The sequence below is a fragment of the Onychostruthus taczanowskii genome, unplaced genomic scaffold, assembly GCF_017590055.1.
Source record: "Onychostruthus taczanowskii isolate IOZ18803 unplaced genomic scaffold, ASM1759005v1 scaffold40, whole genome shotgun sequence".
Classification (NCBI taxonomy): domain Eukaryota; kingdom Metazoa; phylum Chordata; class Aves; order Passeriformes; family Passeridae; genus Onychostruthus; species Onychostruthus taczanowskii.
This window is the reverse complement of record NW_024501460.1, coordinates 2,023,680-2,046,990: the sequence shown is the minus strand read 5'-3', so window position 1 is coordinate 2,046,990 and position 23,311 is coordinate 2,023,680. Positions and strand designations below refer to the sequence as shown.

Here is a 23,311-nt window from a genome sequence, read left to right as displayed (position 1 = left end):
TGATCTTCACCTCCTCATGTTCCCATTTCCCTACTTGATATGTTATTTGGTAAAGGGCTTTGAATTCAACACATAAACAAAGCTAGATAGTGGCAGTCCTCACCACAGATCTTAATCTTATAAGATGCTGAAAATAATCACTCATACCTGTGACAAAAGAAATATGATGTTAGCGCCAATTCTGATTGATCCTCAGTGCCTGGCTGGATAAAGAGCTGGGGCAGGACAAGGCAAGACATATCATCATGTCCACCCCATAATATATAACTGTGCCATTAACAAAGAAGCCCCCCAGGTTTTAGGTTCTTCCCTGGTTACTTTCACCTGCTCCCAAAGTCTCATTTATCCAAGCCCAGTTTCACATGCTCGCTCCCCTGCACGTCAAAGAGTTGTGCGCTTGCCATCCCCTCAAGTCACTCATCACTAGTGCAAACCACTAGTTTTCCCTCTGTCTTTCTTCAGTTATCTCCTACAGTCCATCCTTCCTTCCTCCCAGTCTTACTCCACCTGTTGCTCTCAGGTGTGGTATTTTCTCCTTGCTGCCTGCAAACCAGCGAAAAGGTCACACAGACAACAGGCTAAAGGTGTGCTTACCACTGAGTAGCTGGTGCTTACTACTCTGATTAGCTGCTGGTCACTAAGTATTTGCCACAAATCTTTAGTGCTTTGTCCTGGCTGACAGTATTTCTGCTTGCATGCTGTCCTAACTGTCCCTTTTAAGTGTTGTACCCTAAATCTAATAAGCCTTGCTGGTCTTGAAAATCTTTCTGTTGTCATTTCTTCTGTTCTCATTTCTTCTCAAAAAGGGATGAAAGACCACTACTTTCCTATATACAGTGAGAGAAGCAACTCTGCCCTTCATTGAGCTGTTTCCTTTAGTTTAGTTATTTGCTTTTCTTTCCCAACAGCTCTGGTTTACACACAAGTGACAGTGTTACAAAAACAGGACCTGGGGGCCTTCCAGACATGAGACAAGTGCCAACTGTTGTGATCGAATGCGATGACAATAAAGAAAATGTGCCTCACGAAAATGACTATGAAGATTCTTCCTGCCTTTATCCAAGGCAGGAAGAGGAAGAAGAGGAAGATGAAGAGGAGGATAACTCATTATTTACAAGTAAGACTCATTCCATTTTTCCTTTCTCACTTATTTAATTTTTACTCTGAACTCACAATACACAGTGGAAACACAAGGCCTGTGTATTTTCTTTCTTGGCTGTGGCTTTTTCATCTCTCAGGGCTTGACTATATGGGGATGCTAATCCAAAATAACAAACAATATAAATTTATACTGATTTCACTAATATTTATGAATGTCTGTCTCAGTCGTGCTCAGACTAAATTCAAATGACAGGTTTAGGCTTATATTGGCTCAGTTACAAACTGGCTTTTGGATTTGCTTTCCCAAATGCCCTTTGTGAATAGAAGCCCTGCCTTTGGCTTAAGTAAAGATCATCCCAGTAGTTGCTTCAGGAGGATGAAATAACTGCCACACATAGAGAATCAGAGCTTTTATATATAGTCAGTTTTAAATCATTTTGGAATCATAAATGTGCACATGCTTTGAAAGGGTCACAATCAGAGGATTGAGCTGTGATAAGAAGAGGTTAATCAATAGCCATATCACAATTCCAGACTGAGAAAGGACCTGTGGCCTTCCTGACTTCTGTAAGGAAACCCAATTCCTGCCTCAGTGCGGCATCATAGGACTGTGCCATGAAGAAAAGATACAGTGCTTTGTGTATGACAGCTGCTTGTCATCCTAGACATTGAAGTTCCAGGCCCTTGCCTCTCTTTTCTTCTGAAAACTGGAAGCAGTACAATCAAACAACATCCCTTTTAAAACGCACAGAAATAAGATTCTAAAACAGGCATATTTCATCTCCTCAGCACCCCACCTTGCCCTGCAAGTGAAATTAAGCAGTGTTTGCTCTTATGCTAGAAACAGAACAGAACTGCACTATCTCACACTCTCCTGACAAACTCTCATGTGTTCGTGTCTCTCTGTGTCTGTCTTCCTTGTTCAAACTGCTTTGGACACAAGCCTAAGAAAGCAAATTTGAGCCATAAGAGGCCACTGGTTTTTAGTGTCTTTGCCGCTGCCACTGCCCAGGAAGCAGTCAATGTGCATAAAGATATGTGCTGCTTCTGACTGACTCATGATTCCTTCTAGTGCTGGCTTGGATGTCTTGATATTACATTGCAAGAGACATTCAGGTACTCCTTTTTCACATGCTGTAGCTCTGCTGCCTGCCCAGATTCTGAGGTTGAATTTTTCATTCTATTTTCATTCTGTGTGGAAATACTATGTTAGAAAAAGCTACAGATGCTACTACCAATTCTGAAACAAGCCCTTCTTCTCCATTCCCCTCTATGGAGCAATATATTAATTTCTATTTCCTCTATATCTACAAATTTCAGCTTTTCCTTATTATGATAGGAATTGAGATTAACTGAGCACATACAGTTAATGACACCCCTTTTCCCATGGTCCATACCAGTGTAAAGGAGAACCTCATATCCTCCCTTGGCTAGTACTTCTTTGCCAGGTGCATGCTGTAATGAAATGATGACACCTCTTTTGGCAGAACCTCTCCTCTCTCCTACAGGCCCTCTGGCAAGGAAACTCTGCAGGAAGGACTCTTTAGCAATCAAACTGAGCAACAGGCCTTCCAAGCGAGAGCTGGAGGAAAAGAACATCCTCCCCATGCAGACTGATGAAGAGAGGCTTGAACTTAGGCAGCAGATTGGGACAAAGCTAACAAGGTAAGAGAAAAACATTTTTTAACTCTTGCTTTTGGAATTATATGGTGGGATATAGTTTTTTTCCTTAGTCTTTAAATATTTGAGATCTGTTTGGTTACAATGTTCAAGAGCAAAAGCCATGGAGAGGCAAAATGGTTCTATACATTATTTCTGGTCCAATAAATCTTCCCATATAACTTCCCGTTTCATTTTCCTGGCATGTGCTATGGGAACTTTGGTTAATTATCAGATGAGCTACATGAATTTGGTTCTTGTTGGCACATCATTTGAAAATGTTCAGCTTTGAAAACGTTTCAGACTGTAGCTGTAGGTGCCTTTTTATGAGCTATTTGTTTGGCCAAAGGTCAGAGGTATAACTTTCTCTTCTGATTGTATCTCCTGTGAGTAACTGAGACTTTTGCTGGTGCAAAATAGGTTAAGTCCTTCAGTACTTGCCTTCATTGGGTCAGGTTGGACAGATTTACCCTGTCTAGACACCTTCTTCTTCATAACAGTGTTACTCACCAGCTGTTCTGGTTTTCTGTATTGAATGGGCTGTAAAGGGGTGGGCATTAAATGTGGAGGATTTCTGACAAGAATGAGTAAACTGAGGTCAGACAGAACTGTTTAAGAACCTTCTTTGTGCATGCCATGATTTCTGTAATCAATTGAATCCTCTTATGTTATCAAATTGGTGGCACTCAGAGCTGGTGAATGCTGTTAGTTGCTCTCCAGTGAGAAAACCACAAGGAGATAACCAGCCAGTTGTTGGGAATTTTCTTGCACATTTTCATTTTTTTAATGAAAATTTCAGGGAAAATTTTCAGGGGAAACACTGCTACCATGTTTTGGAGACAGGAAAAATAGGAGCTCCTGGTAAATACTACTTTCAGCATTTTATTTACTTTTCTTTCATGGCCTTGTTTATCACCTCCTTGGAATAAACTCACCTTTCCAAACTGTCTTTGAAAGTTTTTGTACGGAGTCATGCTCAGCCTCCTCCAAAACCTGTCCAATTTTTCTGTATTCTTGTTGAGGGGCTTCAGCAAACATGCCCAAGATATGTAAGATGGTGCTGCTCTGTTGCTGGTACTGTGATTTTTTTCAGTTCAGTCTTTATTCAGCTTTATTCCAACCTTGTTAGACTGTAGCTGCACTGGAGCTCTGGGTCCCACAGATCAGCACAGGACAGCAAGGTCCCAGTGATTATATGATTCAATTTGAACCCTTTTGAAGCATCTGAAGAATTTTTGTCTCTCACTGCTTGACCTTGCCATGACATTGAACAGCATTTCCACTGTGTTGTCCGTTTGCCGAAATTACTTAGGTCCTTCTGAAGTTTTCCAGCTATGGCTGATGAAGGAAAATAGTGTCATTTAGAAACACTGGTTCTTCACAGCTCACTGTGCACCAGATCTTTTTCATTATAAGTATTTTATTTTTCACCTTTGCAAAACCTGCTTTTTTCCTTGCTAAACAGTATTTTTTTCAGCAAATGCCTTTTTAACAAAGGAAACTATTTTTGGCCATATGCAAAGCCCTTCCTGTGTAAGCCCCATATTCTCATAATGTTGTCTTTTGTTTCCCCAATTGTATCTCTGCTAATCTGAGTTTAATAGCTTGAGCTATAATGCCTGATCTTGTCTTCTAGTATAGCTAGGACTTAGGGGCAATCACAAATCGTTCAAATAACTAAAACTGTGTATATATGAGTTCAAAAAATAGCTGAGCTGAATGAAACTGCTGTTTCATTCTGCTTTATATCAGTGTAACATCACTGAAAATGGTAGAATTTCACAAGCTTTAACTAGAGTGACAAAGTCTATGTCTTTAATTACTACTATTTACAACTTACTGTCTCATCCTTTTGAGTAGTTGAAAAAAATGAAGAAATATGAGGAGGGAACTATTTTGCTCATATCTAATATGTAAGAAACTACAGGCATTTCAGCAGCAAAAATGAAAGGTGGTTGTCTTACCAGTGTTCTATATCTAAATGTGATATATCCATGTGCACAAACTGATGAATATTAGACTAAAATAGAAGGAATATTTCAATTTGGACAATATTTCCTTACTGACCAGACTTTATTACTGAATCCATCCTTTGCTGTTGCTTGGTAATTGTCACACAGTGATGCAAATGCCAAGCAAAATTAAAGTAGTGAAGCATTTATAGTCCTTAGAGAAGATGCTAGATGCAGACTATAATTGCAGCTGGCAATTTTGGATTTCAGAGGGATTTGTACTGCTCCACCAATGGTCCCCTAGGGTTTAAAATATCCAGCCAATCAAATCACATATGCTACTTACAGAAGTAAAAAATGCAGAATAAAAACTTCAGCATATAGTTATTGTCTGTAATGGATCAATTAATTTTCACCAAGAGGCTGATTAGGGTACTTCAGTATTTATGCATAATCCTCACAGTATTTAGTTTGGAAGAGCTCATTGGCTGCCACATTTGGCAGATCAGAATTTAGTACTATAAAGAGAATGTCTTTTTCCAAGATGCCTCTATCCAGGCATATTGAGATTGGCCATTGACATATTGTGTGGGACCAAAATCATCCCAGGTGCAGTTCCTCCAGCCTTATTAGAGTTGCACCAGGAATCAATTTGGCTCACAAAGGTCTGTTCAGATCGTGTTTAAATGTAACTTGGAACCTCTGAACCTCCTGTTATTCCCAGAAAATTGTTATGACTTCAGTGCTACATCAGCCAACTGGAAGAGAGACTCCAGAGCAGAATTCACTGTTTTCCCATGCTGGGAGAATAGTGCCTTGAGTTAGACCAGGCCAGCTGTAAGGGTGAGGCTGCAGGGACTGTATCTTATAGCAGGACCTGGCCCACTACACACCTTGTTGTTCTCTGAGCCATGAGACAAATTCTTTGTGCCTGTCATAAAACACTTTGCATGAGTGTCGTGCTTCCCTGGTCTGTACCCTGTATCATGGCTCAGCACATGCAGACCCCAGCAAAAATGGGGCTTCTTGCCCAAGGTGGCAAAATATGTCATAGCAAAGGCAGGAGATTCCACATGAACAGGCCACATGAACAGGCCAGTGCACCATAAACCATTTCTGAGGAGTCCTTACATAGCAATTATGGCAATTGATTACAGCAATTAATTAGAAGACCTCTTCCTTTAACCAGACCAGAATGGATTGCTCTAAAATGTGACATCTCCTATGAAACAAGAAGCAAAAATAGTGAATTAAGATGCAGAACTCTCAGCTCAAAACCACATGTGGCATGGGGATAGGAAATGTATGCTGGAGACCATGTTCTTGGCTGCTAAAAACCCTTACAACTCCATTATCTTCTACTCTGAAATGCAAACCTTCTGTGCCAAGTAAATCTTTAAGTGAGTATGGTGTTCCTTTTTTTTTTTCTTTTTCCTGTTTAGCTCCTCCCAAACTTGTCCTCCATTTTATCCCTCTGGTGCCTGTGCAACTTCACAGCTGCTCAAGAATTGTGCATGTGTGTGACTGTAAGACAGAAAGGAGAACTCAGGAGGAAAAACAGCACTTTGGAAGTTAACAGGGAAGGGGAAGGAAAAGACAGATGTCTCTGTTCTCACTGGCTGTGTTGGACCTTCTGGGAAGCACAGTCTCCCTGTTATTTGAGTTACAGAAGCAGTCAGGAAGACTTGGATTTAGCTTTCAGTGGCTGTCAGGGTGAGAGGAATGGGATATGCCCAGACTGTGACAGTGAACTTGGAGGTTCTCCTGGGGCGGTGATAAAGGCCTGTCAGGGAGCCCTGGTGAAAAGGAGGGCCAGCACGGCTGGGTGATGGACAGCAGAACTGCACATCTCCCAGGGACTGCAGGAATGTTCCCTGGTACTGAGACAGGTGCTTCAGTGCCAGTGCTTGCACTTCTCTTTCATCACAGAATCATAATGGTGATCATCAGAGACCCCACAGACTTTCTCAATCAACACATTTAGTAAACAGAAGAGCCCTTTACAGAAACAGCAGAGTTTGCACTCTCTTGGAATGGGAAGACCTGGTTTCTTTGTATGTCTTTCACAAAGTCCCCCATACTCTGCGACAGTGTGTGTCTTTAGAGCAACTAATCTGCCACACATTCTACAAGGGAGGCTTTCTAAGGCATTCAAGTATTTTTGAGCCTCATAACCCTCATAATGAGCTCTGGTGAACGTGCTCATTAGCAATTAGATACAGGAGTATTAAAGCTGATATTTTAGTCCACTGTTTTTCAAGAACACGATGTATTTATTTGTTTTCCCTGATTGTTTCCATCCTGGCTTCTCCCACCTGCTGGAATTGGATGATGTAATAGCACAAAATGTCTGGTAATCCAGTGTGCTATCATCATGTTGTTAATAATCAATGTCAAGGGAACTTCTTGATATTCACAGTATTATTACTGGTCAGCATAATGTCTGTCTGATCAGCACACTCCTATCCACTGTCTGGAGGCAGAGGAGACACATAAAGGCTGTCCACTGGCAGTAGTGCTTGTCAGGGACTGCTGCCCTTCACTGGAAGGTGCCACAGGCACACCAGTAAGATTTTGCAATCCAATAAGAGTTTGTGCTGTGCTGCTGCCAAAAGCTGCTGGTTGTAGTGGTATTTATCATGTATTTATCATGCCCAGTGTGAAAGCAGAGAGATGAGGTGGGGGAGCAGCCTTCTGCACATTAGTTAACTAGTAAAATGAGAAACAAATGAGGAAGAAAGTAACAAACTACCTATTGCCTCTTTCCTGACTTTGGGAGATGCTCTTCCGATTGCTCGACTGAATCCTCTGTATGTCACTATATATATATGTTCTGCTGGCTTTAAAGCTCCTCTGCCAGATATACAGTAGTGCTCTGCATTGTTTTTTGTACAGCCCTAGATTTATTTACTACAATACATTATGGAATACTGTCCGTACACCAGCAAGTGGAAAATGGTGTTCTGAAGCAATATAAATTGTATGTTGCAAGGATCATGAGGCAGTAGATCACAGAGACACTGTCTGTGTGCATATGGCTGTAAATAAGTACACTTGAGATTTGGACATGCACACCTGCTAGATGTGGTTTTTATAGTCCCACTGATGTTTTGGAAATACTACTGGGATGTCTGTGACTGAGAAACGCAGCATGAGAAGCCATAAAATTTTATGGAATAGCAGGTTTGACAGATGGTGGTCACCTACCACCTTGTTGAGAAAGGTAACCTACACATTCCCTGGTCAATACCACGTATTCCTCAGCTGTTCTGAAAAAATGCTGCTTAGAAGCAGAAATCCTGTGATTGAATGAAGTTGGTGAATTCCCACAAGTATAAAAAATTGTCATTGATTTTTAAAATGTCATGAGGCTGCTGTGAGGTTTTTGGACTCATTTGTATCAGATACTAGAAAGAAGAGTAGAAAAAGTGGACAGTTTGGGAAGAGGATTGGGCTGTCAGCATCACCATGAAGGTGACAAATACTACCAGTACTGAGGAAGGGTCAGTCTGCAAGGCTTGCACAGTCATTGAAATGCACAGCAGCTCCTTCAGGGGTCTGAGGGGACTGAATAGTTCGAAGCAATCATTTTTATTTACTAAAATTCAGGCTGTGAAGAGATTCAGCTTTTTGAAATGGTGAATTCTTTAAGCAGTGTTGCAGTCCCACTAGGGAAGGGTTTATTCAGCCAGAGGATGGCAGCATGATGGATCCCATTGAGCATGGCTGAATCTCCTCGTGGCTGCTCCCCATCCGGTGCTGTGGAGGGCATTTTGCGCCCTCCCTATCTCCGAGTCATTTAGGGATAAAAAGAATGGGCAGACAGCAGGATTAGGCTTTATTCAAAGACCTCATTTTGTTGGGTAACGTGAAATAATTTCTTCCTAATTACGTTTGACGTCTGCAATTCTCACACTTATTGTTAGCTTCCACTAATGAGAGAAAAGCAAGTGCCTAAAGCAAGAGCTCATCCCTGACGGCAGCACGCAGGCGCGGGTGTGCGTGGAGCTTGCCTCTTCACATGCAGGATGTTGGGGATAAATCACATGGAAAATGGGATTGTGGTAAACAAACTCATCTAAATCCTGGATTAGGGACGATGCGACAGCACTAGATACATGAATGGGGGTGATGGAGAAAAACTGCAAAGGGCTGAGCCTCAGCTTTAGCTGCAATGGTACCTAGGGAGAACGGCATTTTTTTTCCCTTTTAGTTTAGCTATATATTTGCACAAACCCCAAGGGAGCTATTGAAATTGCCCTTAGCATCATGAGGAAGGTAGGAAAAGCAGGTGATTGTTTATGGATGACAAGCTGCAACTGAGCTACCATTACACATCTGGGCTCAACTGCTGGGAATAAATACTCTGAGCAGAACTGGTCTGGGTCCTGTACATGGGTGCAGATGGGAGATGGGCATTCAAGGCCCTTGTCAGCCCTCTTTTCTCTGATCAATGTCCTGGTGACCTCTGCTCTGCTGAAAGAAATGGTGGTTTTGTAGTTACAAACTATATACTCCAAGAAGGCATCTTGCATCTTCCACCAGTTTTCCAGCCTCAGGCAAGCTACTGAAAGAGATCCACACACATATTTATTTGTTTGTTTGCTTGTTTGTTTATTCATTTAAGGTGTATTGGGGTCGCAAAAAGTACATCCATGCCTGTGAGCTTTGGAACATTCCGTTAGTTGACAAACTCTCATTGACAGCAGCATTTGTGTGCTTTCAAAAAACCACCCCAATACTAAGATCTCTTTAGACATCTAACTCTGTCTTTCAGTAGGACAGGGATCCTCATTTCAGAGCACGGTTTACACTTGCCTCTTTGTATGAGGAGTTTGCATGGCTAACATCATCATTCGTCACAGAAAAAGGCATGCCTAGAATCATTATGCTATTACTGTTGTTTTGATAGTTGATGGTTGTTTTGCATTTCATATCTAGCAGCATGAGTTTGCTTTGTCTGAGTAATTTGCTATGGCAAAAGGTCAGTGGAGCAATCAAGGGATGACAGTGTCACCACAGAACACATCACCTCTACACGCTCCTTGGTTTGGAGAATGAGCAGTGTCCTTAACCTTTGTAGCTCCACCTTGGGATGGGATGAAACCCCACCCCCATCAATTTTGCTCAGCTAGGGCCAGCAGATGTTTTGTTATTTATGGAAGCACAGCCTTGCAGAGTAGATTTAGTCTGTCCTTGGGCAGATGTGTCTCTCCATGTTAGACAACGGAGCTCCAAATGTACAGAGACATTTTATTTATGCTACTATAAAGGAGGAAAAACATTGGTCTGAGGAGAGGGATGATTTTAATGGTAGGCAGCAGGGAGTGGCATTTGAGGGCAAGGTCTCCCCGGAGGCACCTGTGTGACTACTGATGAAATGAAAAGTGTTTTCATCTTGTCCAAAGGTTCATTTCAGTCAGAAATGTCGCCAGCCCAGAAAGGAATTTGTTATTGCTGGGGTCTGCTACTGTTCCTGTTTCTGCTCTCGTGGAAGCAGGGCAAGTCACACTGCCTTGTCATTGCAACATCTGTTTCTCCCATCCTTTCTCTGAGGAAGTTGAGACAAAATGCGTTAAAGGGGTTACAATTTCCCCTTCATCATTCCCATACTCTTCAGCCCCCTGACACAGTCTGTATTTGAGGTCTAATTCAGGCTGTCAACACAGCTGAGACAAATATATTAAATCTACCTTAATTTCCTTTGTAGTTTCAGTGGGGTGTGGTATCTTTCATTTTCTGCCCTGAGTTGATTGCAGTTTTGCTTTTAGTTGTCAAACTACTGGCAGCTTTTATATAAGAGGAAGCCACATTTCTCTGCTGGGCAAAATAATTCATGGTGATATAAATAAAGCTAGTGGCAGTAACAGAATAACATATTTCGATAATAGAAATAGTCTTATTTCTCCAGTAAACAAGAGACCACATGGAGTCTGTGCAGTACTCTCTTTTGAGTAAAATAATGGTGTTAATAAAAACAGGTGAAACAAACAAAAACAGGGAAGTAGTTGCTTCAAAATGTTATATTCTGGCTTTAAAAACAAAGGTGGTTTATTTGTTGGGTTTGTCTTTTGCTGGTTAATACTGACAAATTTAGGGCAGCTCCATTAAGAACTAGCTCATAGATTTCCACCTCTAAAAAATCTAACCATAAATCTTCATGTTTTGTAACTCCTGATTGTAGGTACTTAATCACAAGCACAACAGTTGCTTAGCTTGGATGACCTTGTAATTTCTGTAAAGGAAACAAATCAGGTGGGAGTACAAGATAAAAGAAGCAGACTGGCAGGAATAAATTTCACTTTATAGTCTGCTGATTGTAAAATGGAGAAATTGCTCTTTGAGCAAAATATTTAACCTCTCTCAGAAGTTAGTTTGCATTTCTCCTCCACTTCAGCATATTATGGCCTATTTAGCAACACATGTGCAGGAGATTTAACAGAGGCAATCCTTGTAAAACAGTCAAACTTGTATTTAAAGGCCGATCTGAGTCAGGCTTTTAAAACTGTATTTATATATATGCTCGTATGTGTTCCCTGTGGCTATTACTGTGAGTACAAGGGGAACTGCTAGAGGAGTACATCTCACTTGTGTGCATGGTCATCCCTATATATCCAGAAACTCTGGAGTTTCAGGTGCAGGCTATTGTACGTGAGTAAACAGAGGTGACTTTCTGAAGAGGAGTCAATAAGATTTAATGTTTAAGTTTGTTTTGTGTAGGACTAAGTGTCTTTTGGACAAATGCATCAAGAAAGCAATATCCTTACCATTACGCCTGGTACATTTATGTAATGTTAATGTTTTCTCAAAGACATAGTGTTAACAAAGGGATTGCTTAGAGATGAATGGAGTCCTTTTTTTGCATATGTGCAGAAAAGTTACAACCAGTCTTTTAGAGGCAGGTTTGGATAAGAATTATGCTCCTGTTTCAATGCATTGGGATTCACAAGCACTGTACAGACCATATGTGGGAATTAAACTAAGTCTTTAGCCTCAGACCTGACCCTGTGAAATTACCATTTGTGTTGATAACTTTAGTGAAGAGGAAGTGTTCTCATGTGTGGTAGATCACATCAATGTGTCTCTAAGTGTGCAGCCAGTAATATTCATTACTTGCTTTTCTGAAAATAAATAACAGACCAGCACACTACAGGGAAAGCACATTAGCACCAAGATTAATTCAGTAACCTGGTTCTTCACTGACATCCCTGAATTCAGGAGGTAGCAACATTACTGGTTAATGAATAATTAATAAAATAAGCATTCAATATATTGTATTTACTCAGTGAGCAAGCATCTATAATGTCAGGCTAGACTATTTATCCTGCAGAATATTGGAGTTTTTCAGCATGCTGGAAAAGTCTTCAAGATTTCCTTTATTGCAGTAATCCAGACAGAAATGGTCTTCCTGCCTCCCTGCAATCAGCTGGCTTTGATTTAAAAGCCTTGCAAGCAGGGACCCTGATCTCAGACATCAGGGGCTGCAGAGGCACCAGCCTGCTTCTTGACTGGGGAGTAGGCATGGCTTCTGGACCAGGACCCTGTCTCTTCTGCAAGCTCAGGGACACCAATTACCTGGTGGGCTGGCAGATGGCTCCTTGGGAGCACCCAGACCCATTAGGGCAGCATGCAGGGAGGTCACAGATTCATGTCACCATAGAATGGTGTGGGGTGGAAGAGACCTTAAAGACCATATGATTTTGACTTCCCTGCCATAGGCAGAGACACCTCTTACTAGACCAGGGTGCTCAAAGCCCCATCCCACCTGACCTTGAATGCTTCCAGGGGTATCTACCACTTTTCTGGAGAATTTGTTTCAGTGCCTCACCATCCCCACAGCAAATAATTTTTTTCCTAATACTTTATCTAAACCCTCCCTCTGTCAGTTTAAAGGCATTCCCCATTGTCCTGTGACAATGCCCTTGTGAAAAGTCCATCTCTCTTGTGGGCCCCCTTAAGGTACTGGAAGGCTGCTATGTGCAAAGTGTGCATAAACTCCCTCCTTGGGAGCCCCTCACAGAAGGTACAGAGAAAGATCTCTGGTCATCTTCCATGATGGTCTTTTCATAGCCCCATCAGCTGGCCCACCTCCAGTTAAACCTGCAAGTAGCATGGGAAACAAGCTCCTTCAGCCTCTGGCTGCACTGGGAAGGTGGATTAGTCAAACTGTGCTCCAATTCTGGCTTTCCCAGAGCACCCTGTGCCCCTATACAAGGACTTACCTGCCCCGGGGAAGCTTTAATATCCAAGTTTCAGCTATAAAAGAAAGAGGGCAGGCAGCCCCTCTGACAGGAAGTGATTTGTTTGGAGCTGCACATCAGTCTCAAATTGGGGAGAAACTTCTCTGACAAGAGTTTGGTGCCTTTACATCTCCCCATCATGGGATTCCCCAACTGATCCCAAAACCTCCCTCTGCTACTTTCAGGGAAAGGAGTGGCTGATGTTCCAAAGCCAGAACATCCCCTGAGACTCTACCTTTTTCTGGTGTAAATGCCTGGTGTCCTTCATCATCAGGCTGTGCCAGAACCATTCACTCTTCCCTTGTTTGAACAGACATAAAAGATAAGATAGGCAGACCTGGGCAAAGCCTTGTGATGTTCCACCATCCTTTTCATCTTCTCCTTCAGACTAGACTAGCAAAGAAAATTTAATATTCTACTGCAGTTAAGAGCTGCCAATATTTTGTACTTCACTGTTTAATGCCAGAAAAGGGTTCCATCATGTTTTCTAATGTGACATGACAGATTAAAAAAGGCTCAGTGGTGGAAAGATGATTTTTGCCTCAAAAAACCATCATATGACACTTTTTTGGGAGGCACTTTTATTTCTCTTTGTCTTGACTAATTCTTCTCTTCAGAGTCTTTATTCTGTCTTATTTATCACTGTATTTCAGTAATGCTAGTAGCCCCCACCACCCCACCTTGGTTCAAGATATTGTGCAGAACTTGGCCTCAGCCTGAAGGATTTTGGAGCAGATATCAAAACAGTGATGGGGAAATGCAAAGCATCAGTAGAGGAATACTAAGCATGACAATTCACTTGTCTCAGCATCCTTCCTGATACTTGCACACTTGACTGCCTCAGATTTGATTTTCCCACCTGCCCATCACTGTACCTTGCCTTTTTCTCAGTTCTGTGCACTTGTCACTAGTCATGTCATGTTTTAACAATTAGGGCATGTGTAAAATCTTCCAGAGAGCAGTGCTGCCTCACTATTCAGCATAAATGAAAGGATAAACTTGACCCAGCATTACTGAAGATTCAGTGCCATCCTTATTTTCTTTAATATTTCTTTGACTGATCATGTCAGCTGGGAGAAGTATTCAAAGACAAGAAGGAAAGCAAATGTCACTCCTATATTCAAAGAGGAGTCAGGGAATTATAGACCAGTTGACCTCACATTCATCACTAGGAAGGTGATGGAGAAGCAAATCCTGGAAACCATATTCAGGCACATAAAGGACAAAAAAAGTCAGCAAGTGGATTCACAAGGGCAGGTCATGCCTGATTAATCTGAGGAACTTGTGAAATTACTGACCTGGTGGACAACCAGGGAGTAGTAGATAATGTCTGTGTAGATTTCAGTAAGGCTTTCAACACTGTCTCCTGTAAAATTCCTGAGGTCCAAGAATGGGCCCAGCCATTCAGACTTTTCAGTCCATTTACCCATCCAGTCCAGAGGCTGCTGTTCAGTGGCACAGAGTCTAGTTGGACTCCAGTACCTAGCAGCATACCCCAAGGGGTCAGTACTGTCTCCAGTCCTCTTTAACAACCTTCATTAATGATCTGGATGACAGGCAGAGCATATCCTCAGCGAACTTGCTGGTGACACCAAACTGGGAGGTATGGATGATGCACTGCAGGATAGTGCTGCCATCCAGAGGGACCTTGACAAGCTGGAGAAATGGGCTAGCAAAAATCTCATTAAGTTCATCAAAGGCAAGTGCTAATTGCTGACCTAGGAAGGACCAACCCCATGCACCAATATATGTTGGGAGCCACCCAGCTGGAGAGCAGCTTGGCAGAAAAAGATCTGGAGGTTCTGAGGGCACAAAGTTGGACATCAGCCAGCAATTTGGTAGGGAGGAGAAAAATTATGGGGTACATTAGAAAAACTATTGCCAGCAGACCAAGGGATGTGATCTTTGCCCTCTACTAAGCACTGGTGAGGGCATATCTGGAGTGCTCTGTCGACTTCTGGCTCAGAATCACAGAATATTCTGAGTTGGAAAGGATCTATAAAGATATCAAGACTCCTCTGCAGAAAAGAGATATGGGCATATGAGAGAGAGTCCACCGAAGGGCCACAAAGATGATGGAGATGATGAACTGGAGCACTGTCCCTGTGGAGAGCACCTGAGAGAGCTGGGACTGTTGAGCCTAGATAAAAAGCTCAGGTGATCTTATCAATGTGTATAAATACCTGAAGGAAGGGTACAGTGGGGACAGAGCCAGGCACTCCTCAGTGGGGCCCGGTGACAAGACCAGAGGTAACAGGCACAAACAAAACAAGGAGGTTCCCTCTGAACATCAGTAACATTATTTCTGCTCTGAGGGTGACCAAACACTGCCAGAGGTTGGCCAGGGGGATTGTGAAATTTCTCTGTGGAGATATTCAAAAGTCATTTGGACACAGAGTTCCAGCTCTAGGCAGCCCTGCTTGAGCAGAGGGATTGGATCAGATGGGCTTCAGAGATCCCTGCCAGACTCGCCATTCTGCGATAACACAAGGTACCAAAAGTACCGACAATGTCAATGTGTATTAGCAACATCTTTGGGTTTTGAAGTGTTCGACATTGTTGGTTGATTTTTTTGTGTGCCTTTGGCCAAATTCTGTCTCAGACTTCGCCAAATCCTGCTTCCCTTCACTCTCTGCAGCCTAAGGTTTCTATGAATATGTTTCATAAAGCTATTCTGCTGCAATGCTTGACTTATTTCTTCTGATTTGGGTTATTGCACAATGGCTGTGCCAGCACAGACAATTTAGCCAGGTCACAAGCTTTGACAAATGCCTGTCTATGACATGTAGGCTGTAGGAGTCTCTAGCTTACTTCAGTCCCAAGAGAGTATGGGATTAGCTCTTGTGACCAAACTCCTTGTGTTCTGCTCTATGGAAAAAGTTAACAGGACTCAGTTTTTAAACAAGAACATCTCACAGACATGCTGCATTCATGAGGAAATCAACTCCAGACACCCAACTTCCTTCAACAAGCATTTCTCTCAGCCCTGCACTTCCCCATCCCCTCAGTCCCTCTCTGCCACAGCAAAAAAAAAAAAAAAAAAAAAAAAAGTCCCAGTTTCCCTTCCAAGAGTTTTCAGTCTCCCTGCACCCTTGTATAGCTCTTTTCTGCTTTTCTAACTATGTGAAGCAAAACCTTAAGATCTGCCTTCAACAGTTTCTATCTCTGGATGAATCCAGAGACAACAATCAGCAAATTATTGTTCTTCCTCAGTTTGGGGAATTGGGAGTTTGGTCCTCTCAGAAACATCCCAGACAGCCTGCAGTGGTGCTATATAGCAGCAGGGATTTCCAGTAATGCATTGTACAGGAGTGTTCTGATGTCTCTAAAGAAGAAAACAGAGTGGAAGTATGTATTTAATGTACATTTTGCTAAAAACACTGCTCAGAGGAGTTTGAAAAGCTGACAGAGTGTAGTAGTTGTGAGATATTCCCCCCCTCCATGCTCCTTAGCAGCTGGTGTTCGTTAGCTGGTCTCAGCAGAGCGAAGTTGTTATTAGCATTAGATAACCTCCAGTCATAAGAGTAGGCTTACCACCCAATAAACTATAGGCTACAGATGTAAATTCCATCTGCCTGTAAAGCAAAACACAAGTCCCCATGGCTGTGGCCATTGGGGCTGGAAGAAGGGCCTGAGAGGGTATATCCTTGTACTTCTGCTTAACGTGGATGAATGAGAAATGGCATGTTTTAAACTAGTAAAGAAGTTGAGCAGAACTGGGAAGCAGGCACTGTGACTCTTTGCCCAGGCTATGCTAGCCAGTATGTTTTAGTCCAATCTGCAGCCTCTCATAGCAGTAGGTGCAGTTTCCAGATTTATGAACACTTGGTGCATCATCAGTAAATATTCAGAAGGGATTTTTGTCAGGGTGACTGTGATTATTTCCTTTGCTTCCTTTTTCCAAGCCCCCTGTCCTTGCCATCACTGCAGCTAGATATGCAGAAAACAAGTGTATGCCACAAAACCAGGGCACTGAATGCCCAGGACAGAGGTATTTCAGTCTTGGCATTTGAGTATGCCCTTCAGGGAAATCCAGGCTTCTCCTATGGCATGTCAGCAGCCATGAACAAACATACTGTGCTCAGCTTGAGTACAAAGTATTTTAAATATTAATTCTCTTCAGTCTTTCTGCCTGAATGCCAGCTGCAAAGCTATTTAGTAAGGAGCTCAAAAAACAGTCACCAATGTAAGGCAGTCTTTCTTTAGAGGGCAAACAATTGCAAAAAATGTGGACTTTGATAGCACCCTCATTTGAAATATCACAGGGAAGATGTCTGCAACATTCTCCCAATGAGATTTAAAAAGTGAAGTGTCCAAAGTGTGAAGGAAAAATTATTCTTTAGGTCAACAGAGCCAGGAATAGTTTTCTCTCCTGTTTTATATAAGGAAGATGTAATTGGGCACTCCCTCCCCCTCCATAGTTCAACATCACCTCTAGCTAGTGAAAAAAAATAATGTAAAGAATACTGGTATCACCCCAGCAGCTATATTGTGGTAATGAGGCAGGTTTTCACATGGATGGAGTGCCAGGTGGAACAGGGGGATGTACAGGCACCTGATAGTAGTCAGAAAACTGAATGTGGAGAAACTTCAGTAGGGGCTGAACTGAGCTCTCAAAACTTGAGGGAGAATATGTATATAAGCTGACGTCACACTATGCAGGACAAAAAGAAAGGCTGCACCCTGCTCAATATAGCACAGAGGGTTTGAATGTCCCTCTGGAAGTCTTTTCTTTCACAAGGAGGGGTTGTTTATTTTGAAGTTAAGTGTATTTGCCTGGAAATGGGATCTTTGTTACTTTGGAGATTAATGATTCCCGCTGCTAATTCCCTATTTGATGTGATAAGCCTCTTTATAGCATTCCATTTGTTTTGCTGTGGAAATATGTACAAAGCAACAACAGAAAAAAAGCTTACCACTTTGTAGTCTAAATTTAGCCTCCAGGTAATTATGTGTATCTCAGTAAGTCCAAGAGAAGAAAAGGCAGATGGGACAAGAATTCTCCTGGGTAAAAAATATTTTGTCATGCTTTTAGGCCACTAGATTTGAACGTAAAGGTGATGATATAACTGTGCAATAATTATATCTAATATCTCTTCAAAATACAAATATGCAGTTTCCTAAGGCATGGGGCTTTTTTAATTTAACCAAGTAAAATAATTTCATATGTGTTTCTTTTTAAAGCTAGACATTTTTGCTAGATATTTTATGTCTCTGGTGCTGCATGTTTTCATTGATATTCCATGAGATGCTAGGATTTTTTAAAAATTCTTTCTGACCTTTGATAATGCATTGAGGCAGAAGTAGGCTCTGGCAGTGAAGGTGTTAAATACACACCAGCTGGGAATTTGTACAATGGGCAAATCTCTGGATAGGGTGGTGAAACATGACATTCTCTAGAAAGATAAGACATTATTGTGCAGTTGGTGATGCAGATACAAAAGAATCAATGTTGTAAAACGTGCAAAGACCTGGTCTGACCAGCAGGTATCCCCTTAAATGGTGAGGAATGACCAAGGCACCTGCACTGAAGTTTGCAACACAGATGCTGGGGAGAGTTCTCATTGTAATCCACCTCAGTAGATTTGTGCTTGGAATCGCTGTAGCAATTATTGGAAGGAGAATTGTGTCTACTGGACTTGGCTGAATGATGGATTTTTTTGCATTTGGTACTCAAATGGAACAAAATAATTAACAAGTGGAGCAGGGAAAACTGACTAAAATAGCAAGTACAGGCATCATTAATTTTTTTATTACACACTGAAAACTAGCATTTCGGGTCAGAATTAAATATTGTCTAGTGCATTTTTAATGCTTTTTAAATTTTATTGTTTTTGATAAAAGCGTGTCTAGTGAGTTGGTTTTTTTCAGGTGAAACTACTCACTAAGTTGGACCTAACCTTGCAGATAGTTTCTGATCTTCTAGAACTCAATTTTCCAGCAATTTTAGTTTGTCACAAACATTTCAGCCAGTCATAATTCTTAATCTTCAAGTGAAAATTTTAGGCACAGCCCTTTGTAAAAAGTTACTACTATTTATCACCTGCCTTTCATCAAGTCTGGGGATCTGAAATCCCACAATCTGAGGAACTGAAATCCCTCTGTCACAAAATAGTTAATTACCCTTAAAACTCTCAAATTTGTTTACTTCCAGGAATTTTCCACTTCAGTAATAAGAAAAAGTATAGGCACTGTGCAATTTCATATGCATCTTTTCTACTAGAAACTAAATTATTGCAGTTTTGAATTGCTAACCCTGCCAACTTCTGTTATAAAAGCCTTTATGTAGAGTTCCTGTATTGTAGCTGTTCCAAGTCACTGACTATTTTAGCTTTTGATTCATTTAGCAGAAAGGGTGTGAGTTGCTTTTTTTTTTTCACATTACCAGTGTAAAGTGCCCTCTTGAAGATGAATTTTATTCTTGCACTATTATTCATTTGCCTTTCTTCATGCTGGCACTGGCAAAATGGTCTACAACAAGCTAATATGATCAGGGGGTATATGTGAACAGGCTGAGAGAAGAGAAGCCTGGAGAAGAGAGGGCCCCAGGAAAACCTTAGAGCAGCCCTACATTGCCTAAATGGGCTTCTCAAGAGAGATGGACAGGGACTCTTTACAAGAGCATATAAAAATGGGGGACAAGGAGGGATGGCTTTACACTGAAAGACAGTGAGCTTGGATTAAATATTAGTAAGAAATTCTTTTCTGTGACGCTAGTGCGACACTGGGACAGGTTGCCCAGAGAAGCTAGGGTACTCTCGTTCCTGGAAGTGTTCAAGGTCAGGTTGGATGGGGCTTTGAGGAGCTTGGTCTAGTGGAAGGTGTTCCTGCCTGTGGCAGGGCAGTTGGAACTGGATAATCATTAAGGTCCTTTCCAAGCCAAACCATTCTATGGTAATTCCTTTCTCTGTACTTTAGGGGTCTGTAGCTGCTGTAGTAACAGAGAAGACTTTGAGTTGGCTGTGTATATATGTTGAGATTGACATCAGCTTGCTGCTGAAGCTCCCCATCCAGATTTCCTTCCTTAAAATGAACAGCTTTTTACACTTTGGATAGAGATTTTTCCGTGATGGTCACAGATTACTTGGACTGCCAAGCAAAGTTGGTTTATTTGTTTACATGTTTAAAATGTCCCTGGTTTGATATTTTAGGCTTATAGTTGTGTTATTGCATATGTGAATAAGAAGATAAGGTGCTGCTGCTTTTTTCATTAAGCAAATTCCATACTGGCAGTGCTAGAAGTGCAACATACCTGCTAATGCACAGGTCATGTCAGTCACTGTGGTCACAGAGGCCCATCAGGGGGTCTGCTCTTCAGGCTAACTAAACACAGGGAAGATGGTTCTTCCATGATGTGTTTCAGCCCTCAACCCTTCTTCAGAGGCAGCAGCTGCTTCTCAGGGTAGGTTGCATTTAAGTTTGTGGCAGCAGATTTCTCAGAAGAGAGTGTTGCTGGGAAAGATCACTGAGACTTTAAAAGGTGAAGAGCTTTGGAGAGTGGGGCTGTACTTTCATTGTCACCCCTCAGCCTCCCTCCGTGTTTTCTTCCCTGGTCCCACAGAACTTCTTCCCACCTAAAGCACTGCTTTTTGTATCCATCCCAAGGCCATGCCACATACACAGAGGAATAACTTGCTTTATTCCTATGTCAAATATGTTCCAACATCCAAACTTGCTTGAGCATCATAAGCCAGGGTGAAGATTCCAACAGAGAAGGGAATTCTGCTCTTCTGGCTCCTACTTGGAGATGGCTTTCCTTTCAAGAGTGTAACTAACTTTTGTTCACTGCTGTAAGTATGTTTGTTCACAGAGACAAAGCAATATTACTGTAGAGAGATTTTAAAACAAACCATCCAATAATGCCTCTAGACATCAAGCATATCTGTTCAGCTCACATTATTTCTGGTGCCATTTTACTCAAGTCATTCACAGATTGACCTTGAACTGCAAATTATGATATCTGTAGCTTTGTAAAATCAGCTCTTAATTCAATATTATCACATTTGGTGAAGCAAGTGTCTCCTCATAATGCTGTATAGATAACAGAAGGACAATCGCTAGCATTTTAGAACATTTTTTTCTCTATTACAATGGGTCCTAACATCCATCTGTTTTTTCTGGCATGCTTTAGATTTTAAACCAGCATTTAGTACATTTTTCACTCTGGATTTCTAGTACTCAAAAATATCCCATTTTTATTGTTCCAAAAATACTTCCTTGAATTAGATACATAATAAATTGAAAAAGATTGTTCTTTGTTTCCTACTGCAGTTGTTGGATGTTTTGTTCTTGGGACTAGGGAAAAGAGATTTGAGAAGTAATGCTGCAAAGCTTGTGTGGTATAACTATCTTAATTCAGCTGTGCCTTTTTTTAAAATCATTTAAACTTACATGATCGTATTTTATGCGAACAGCCAGCATTTGGCTGAGCGCTTTGTTAATGAAACAGCACAGTAATTAAATGGAGGAAGCTCCATTTTAGAGGTTGAGGTGTGAGGCGTAGTCTCACAATGTTCCACAAACCAGTAGACATCTCCCCGTTAGTATTATTTAACATGGGGACAAAATCGGGATTTGTGTGTCTATCACTGCTTGGCATTATCTTTAGAAAAGAAATGAAGTCATTCCTTGGGAAAGTGCAGGTGTCTGCATTATTATAGTGGTCTAATGGAAGAGTGATGACCTGGATATGTCATTATCCACAGTGTTTCTAGTCAGAGTTATAAGGCTATCCAGTCATTGCTTCATTTCTTTTAATGAAATACAGAGTTCATGGCCCAAAATATTTCTGCTTTATTTGGATATTTTAAAGAAATTTGTTCCATATATGATGAACAAGATTTTAACCTTATGTAAAGATAATAAATTGCCAAAATCTACATTTTGAATATTATATTCTTTTCCCAGGAGACCTACTCTGGGCAGGCAGTTCTTTCTCAGGAAGCTTGTAACTTTCCAAAGAATAAATCAAAATCATAATAATTCAATCCCTCAGTGAGCTGAACCAGAAAAAATGGCATCATTTAAGCCATGACTCAAGAATAGATTCAGATGATTTAAAGAATGGGAAAACAAATTGGTCAGTTGTAAGAGTTTTAAACAAAGAGCCAGCTTGGTTATATTTCTCACTATACACAGATGCTTGAGCAAGCATAAAATTTGCTGATTAGTTTTCCCAAAAATCCTCACTGCAATCTCGACTAATCGGAGCTTTAAAGTCTATATTGAAGCTGTTTCTCAACAGAAAATCAAGTCTGGGATAAGGATAATTTTGGGGGATAGTAAATGACTGCTTAGAGCCTGAATTAAAGTCTGAATAATTTCAGTTGTAAATCTGATTTTCCTGTAGAGCCCAGCTGGAAACACAACTGCAGATGTATTACGGGAAATATAATTGGGTTGGTTCGCATTCCAGATTGTTCTGTACTTCTTGCAGTGCACTAATGCTGAGCAAAAGCATTGCCTCTCTTCTCAGGGTTGTGGGACTGTTGTAGCTATCCTGGATCAAATGTCAAGGGAACAAAATCAAAAGTCTAGGGAGCACACTGGGATACTAAGGCAGAAGTAGTACCTTGTCAGTAAGGCACTGTCAGAAAGTACTTTTATCTTCAACTGATACTTAGCAGTTTTTTAGACTTTCACCAAAAACAAACACTTCCTACCAAAACTATCTAACTGGTTCTCTGCTAAACCATCCCAGTGGTGCTTCACCCATTTTCCTAGGAATGAACAGTCATCTCTGCCCACGTTGGTTCTGCTTTAGTCATTGCCACGGGCTTCTTTATAGCTGCAGAAGCATCCCCATCTCCCAGAGGCTGAATATTTTAAATCAACAGGGAAGTGCAGAGCAGTCATTACATGATAACTGAATCGTGGCAAGCACTCCTTATGGTTTTATTGTCCTAATTTCTCAGGAAAAGGAGTTATAAAGTATATTATCGTGACTGATACAAGGAGACTTGTCACGCTTACCTGTGAGTGAGCTTAAAGAAAGTAATAATCCTACAGATTAGCAGACATCTTAATGGAGTCTAGTACAAGAATTTTATTGGTATAAAACTGTTACACTTGCTTCTTTGGGTAGGGATCTTCTATTTAATATGCCCTCAGTTTATTCACTCATTGATAAAACTGCATTTAATCCCATTTTATAAATCCTGTTTAGGAGAATGATAGTCCTCTGTAGACTCTACAGTCAGGCTGGCAAAATCTGAGCTGTCGCTGCAGAGAAAGTGAACCTCCAGGCTTACAATGATTTTTTGCTCGTTGTGCAGTGATGTAAGGAAAGGAGGTAGTTCATTCCTGCCCTCTGCTAACAGTTAACTGGTGGAAACAAATACAAGATTTTCTTCTCTTCTG

At 41.3% G+C, this 23,311-nt stretch overlaps 1 protein-coding gene across 1 annotated transcript in view; it reads left to right on the top strand.

Annotated features, from left to right (window-relative positions):
• Positions 1 to 23,311, top strand: part of PHACTR1 (phosphatase and actin regulator 1) — a 294,715-nt gene that overhangs the window by 249,013 nt on the left and 22,391 nt on the right. The window contains exons 10-11 of the mRNA XM_041413189.1: positions 909 to 1,117; positions 2,610 to 2,766. Coding sequence (XP_041269123.1) covers positions 909 to 1,117; positions 2,610 to 2,766 — 366 coding nt within the window. The remainder of the gene's footprint in view (positions 1 to 908; positions 1,118 to 2,609; positions 2,767 to 23,311) is intronic.